This window comes from Cornus florida, unplaced genomic scaffold (assembly GCF_030987335.1).
Source record: "Cornus florida cultivar Cherokee Brave unplaced genomic scaffold, ASM3098733v1 CherokeeBrave_3.0.0_Hap2_Chr06, whole genome shotgun sequence".
NCBI lineage: Eukaryota > Viridiplantae > Streptophyta > Magnoliopsida > Cornales > Cornaceae > Cornus > Cornus florida.
In genome coordinates, this window is record NW_026775576.1 from 48,257,545 (window position 1) to 48,262,902 (window position 5,358).

General features: G+C 31.3%; 1 protein-coding gene across 1 annotated transcript; it reads left to right on the forward strand.

Moving 5' to 3' along the window:
- Window positions 1–1,208: 1,208 nt before the first annotated feature.
- On the forward strand, window positions 1,209–2,559 carry LOC132311451 (uncharacterized). The gene is made up of 2 exons (XM_059809355.1): window positions 1,209–1,492; window positions 2,211–2,559. The coding sequence occupies exons 1-2, from the start codon at window positions 1,294–1,296 to the stop codon at window positions 2,468–2,470; spliced, it is 459 nt and encodes a 152-aa protein (XP_059665338.1). The 5' UTR covers window positions 1,209–1,293; the 3' UTR covers window positions 2,471–2,559.
- The last annotated feature ends 2,799 nt before the right edge of the window (window positions 2,560–5,358 follow it).

Here is a 5,358-nt window from a genome sequence, read left to right on the forward strand (position 1 = left end):
TTGTCATGAACAAGAAGAAGTTTAAGCTGATCAATTCAACAACCACACACCCCCCCCCCCCCCCCCCCCCTCCTCTCTCGGTTTAACATTGTATTTTTTGGGGAATATATGTTCATAAGGCAACTATTTAAAAATAATAATAATAACTTTATATATATATATATATATATATATATATATATATATAATATCTTAATAAAAAATATATATATGTTATATTTTTTATGGAAACTCTCTTCTAAAATTTGTTTTTATATAAATAAAAAAAAAATTTGAAACTCAAAATTAGATAAAAACTCATTATACTCTTACAAATTGTATAGATTTGTCATTTATTTTTAAATTATCTTTCTTATCTTTTTTTATTTAAATATTAGTTATACCATATATCTTAATTTTTATTAATATCAATTTATCATAAAATGAGAAAATATAGAATTGTAATTACCATTTTCTAAAAAATTTTCTTATTATTAAAATTTTACTATATATAATAAAAAAAATTATACCCAGTTTAAACTTTTTTAACATAAAAAAAATAATAATAAAAATAAAAAATTATTTTTCATACAATATATTAATAAATAATTAATAAATTACTTAAATAAAAAATACTTTTTTTTTCATGCAGTATTTTATTAAAAAAATTAAAAAAAATACTTAAATTGTTTTAAAATTTTCTACTTAAGATTTTTATTCAAATAATTTAAGATTATTTACGCAAAAATTTATGGAGGAAATGTCCTCAAAATAGTATGAATTTGTTTTATAATTTATTTTAATATGAAAATTGGAATAATTGTAATTCAATAAGAGGGACATTATGATCATTTGATGAAAAATAACTTAGACGTGGGGACATTTTACAAAAGAATGAGATAATTCAGGAATATTGTGTACAAAAATAGTTCAAAGGATTTATTTATAAATTTGGAAATAGTTTATTTTATTTATTTATTTATTATTATTATTATTATTATTTTTACTTTACCCTTATGAAAAATAGAAAATGTAACGCCTTTCTTGAAACACTCCTTTCCAAAGACTTGCTATGACGAGACTGGAACTGAGTAATATTATTAATTTTGTATGTTTTCATGTCTTTTTTTTCCGGTAAATGGTTTGCGTGTCTTACATCATTGATTTAGTATATTTTATTTTCAATTTAAATTTACACTCGAGAAGATGCTGGTTTTTTATTTAAAGGGCTTGAAGCGAATGATTCCAACAAGGGAATGCATTTGAGACTTCCATCGCCTCATCGTTTCTCTTGACTTTGAGACAACGAAACACATGGCCGTTAGCTTCGCCTCGGTTGCCATAACACCCACCAAGTCTACCTTGTTATATTTCCGTCACCCCAAAGCCTCTTCTTTCAAGCCCAATCTTATTCGTATGTCATCTGCAGTATCAGGACAATCACCACCTAGAGGACCGAAGGTGAATGAGGGCGTTCAGGAAAAAGCAGGATGCGAGATCTCTAGCGTTCCAGGTAGGGATGTTTATTTTTAGTTTTCGTTACAAATTACTTTCTTTCAAAATTTAGTGATTCAACTCTTCCCATAAAAAATATCTGTCTTGTGGGGCTTGAACTGATCAGTATAGTGGCCTGAGAGGACTTAGTGATTCAACTCTTTCCATCAGAAACAGAAAGCAGAGTGTTCAAATCTCAGTGGATGCATGGGCGCAGTGTGATTGCTTAACCTTCAGAAATAAAAAATAAAAATAAAAAAATGAAATACACCTAGCGTGCCAGGTAGGGATGATACGGAAAAAAGCAGGGTCTGAGATCCTGCGTTCCAGGTAGGGATGATACGGTATCGCATCAGAAAAAAGCAGGGTCTGAGATCCTTAGCGTTCCAGGTAGGGATGTTTATTTGGTTTATTTTTAAATCTCAGGATGCCTGTGATTGCTTAACCTTCAGAAATAAAAAATAAAAAAATGAAATACTCCATAAATGATATAACATATGCTTGCAGGCCAAGAAAAAAAAAAGGGTAGAAGAAGAAGAAAAGAAGCATAGACTTGTTTTACGGAGGATACTATTTTGATAATAACCTACCTAAATATTGATCATTATAATCTATTTAGTGTTATTTTTCAATCTTCGAGTTAAGGGTGATAGTGTGAAGATAATTTCGTTATGTGAATAGTTTCAATTCCTTATTCTTTTAATATTCTCTCTTTCGTCTCTTTCTTTTGTTTTCAGATGCCTTCAGCTTCAACAGCCTAGCTCTGAACAAAGACTTGAACCGTTTGAACCGTGCCATCAGCGATTGCTTGAATCAATTGACCAGATCAAAAGCATTTGTGTCTGCTGATGAAATCGCTGTTGTATTAAATGTTTTGAAGTCTCTCGAGCAATCAGATTCCAAGTTGGACAAGTTTCGAGATGAGATGGTTAAAAAAGCTCAAGAGCTTAAAAATATTTTTATCAAAATGGAACAACATTTAAAAAGAGAAAACTAGATATGCGTCCTTTCTTGGTGAGAGCTCGAATGATTAGACAAATATATGTGTGTATGTGTGTTTGAGTGGTTTTTTTTTTTTTTTGGTAAGAGATCGAGTCGGATGGAAACAAAAATAAATAAATCGCTGCTTCTCTATCTAAGTAAAAAAGTCTTCTCGTGAATGGGCTTTTATGTATTTATTTTGGAGTGGGTAAGTTTGATTGTAAAATTTGGGTTAAATTCAATAAGCACTTAATAGTATACATGATTAGTCGTCTAGCTAGCTAGCTTGTTCATGCATCATTGAATCCTTCAAACTCATTCATAATGTATAGATTCGCAGGTAGAAACTATACAGTCTATACATCATCATAACACATCCTCTCTCTATCTCTCTCTGTGTTTATGCGCTTGTGCATGTGCAGTAGAAAAACACAGGACTTATTATACGGGTTGAATTGTACAAAATTGTTTTTTTGGAGTCCATGTAGAACCACAAAGATGTGTGTTCTATTGAAACACCATTAACAGGGATCACAACTTCTCTCATCTTAACTAGATAGATGATAAGTGTTATCAAGGGTTAACTTTGAATACACAAAGTAAAATAAAAATTACAAAACAATTGAAATACTATTAATCAAAAGGTTGAATTATGCTCTTGTAGTACATACATATTTATAATAGAGAAAACCTAATACGATAAGGAAACTAAAAACAAAAAGAATATTTTAAGAAATAAAGCAAAAAATAAATTATCTCTTAAAATTTTGAAAAATAGAAAAAGAAACATAATTAATAAAAACAACTGAATATAAAAATTCAAAACAATCAGAATTCATTTAGGGCACGAATAAAAATATCAAAATAATCAACATGCCTCTTATAAAACATAAAAACGTGGTTTACACATTTATTTTGGGTCGAAATTGGAGTGGTCGGACTGATGAAAACGGTTCCATTTTTATCTTAATGGGAGTTCTAGGTGTCCGTATATCAGGTTCTAATGAACCAACATTAAAGTTTGAAACATCAGCTAATCAATCGTATCATGTGACATTGAAAATAATATTTTATATTGGATTTTTTTATTGTGTTTGCTATTAAATCACCGATTATACCCCTACATACATGGTTACCAGATATCCATGGAGGAGTACATTATACTACCTGAATGCTTATTATAAATGGGACCATATGGATTGGTTTGGATCAATATAGAATTATTACCGCACGCTCATTCTATATTGAAAACTCAAGCTTACATTAATATATTTATGCAGTGAAGATATAGGAGTAATGTTTGTAATTGAGACTTTGTTCCAAGTCTTATGACACACGTGTTACTATATTCGGCCTAAGAATTTGAACTTTAATTCCATGACTTAATTGGGAGATATATATTTTGTAATTAGCGAATTTCATTGTCAAAACAAGTCTATTCGAGTTGTAAAATTTTGGTTCATAATTTCAAGATTCAAGATCGGAAGCGGATTTGGGGAAGTTCAAGTCTTTATACTTTAATACACTTAAGGATGATGAGAACAATGCTTTAAAGAAGTAAGAGAGTGTGTGAGAACACTTGGGAGGTTGAAATTTAAGCTTTTAGGAAGGCTTTACATTCTGTCCAACTTGAACTAGTTTAAGTATCTTGGAACGGGTTCAACTTTTAAGACTTTTGTTATTTTTCAAGTCTGGCCAACTTGAACCGGTCCAACCACCCTCAACCGGTTTAAATGTCAAAGATGTTTTGTCACGAAAACTCACTAATCAACCTGACCCGGTTCAACCACCCTGAACCGGTTCAAGGTCTTCAACTATGTTTTGGTAACTTACCTTCCTGGTTTGTTTTGTTAAGAGTTTGTGCACAGCGGAATGGTTATGGAATATAATATGGATAAATAACCTAGAAGATGAGATCGACTGATTATTAGGTCAACTTGATCAATTTATGATTGATTAAATTATATAATCAATTAACATCCACAATCATAAATATAAATATTGAAAAGTAAAGCAAGTTAGAGTTGGAGAGATTGCACCAAGATTTTTAGCTAAGATACCCCAATTAGTATAATAGACCAATTGTAACAGGAAAAACCTCGTTGGACTTTGCAGTCCTGAGATAAATGATCCACTATGTTTGAAGCAAAGTATATCGAACTTTGACACTGGCTCACATCCTATCGTTCTACCAAAAACCAATTGCTAACAATCCCTGACTTTACGACTCCCCCGTCCGACAGCTCTCGACCTCAGGCTTACTCTCGATCTTTACAGAAGAGTTGCAAGTATATCAAACAACACTCCATGAATGCTTTGACCCCTTCAAATTGTGATTGCTTCACCCCTTTTTTCTTCAATATCTGAATTTGACGAAGAACGAATAAATTCTGTTTTTTGAAATTTCTGAATCTTCAATTATGCTTCAATTCTGATGAGCTAGAAAACAATACTACTAAATCACTCTTGTGTTTATGTGTGTGCTCTCAAAAATAAAATGAGAAAAATCATATTGATTTTCTGAATAAAAATATCTCTTAAAAGGCTCTCTCAAAATAATGAATTTTTGTTGCTAGAAGCCATTAATAAACCTAAATGACTATCAGGGTTTAAATAGAGTAATGAATGTCCTAATCCCTCTGAAAATATAAAAAATTTCGTGCATAGGACTTGGAAGGAAGTTTGGTCCAAAAAGGAATCAAAACGGCTTAGGAAATTGAATTTTGGAAACTATCAGGACTTCTTGAACCGGTACTGGATTTTGGTTACTAGTTCAAGATGGTTTGAAAGGTTTCCTACGCACTTTGACTACCGGTTCCCAAAGTGGCTATCGGTTCCCAATGGACAAAAGCTTTGGCTACCGGTTCCCAAAGTGGCTACCAGTTCCTAATGGACAGAAGTGAA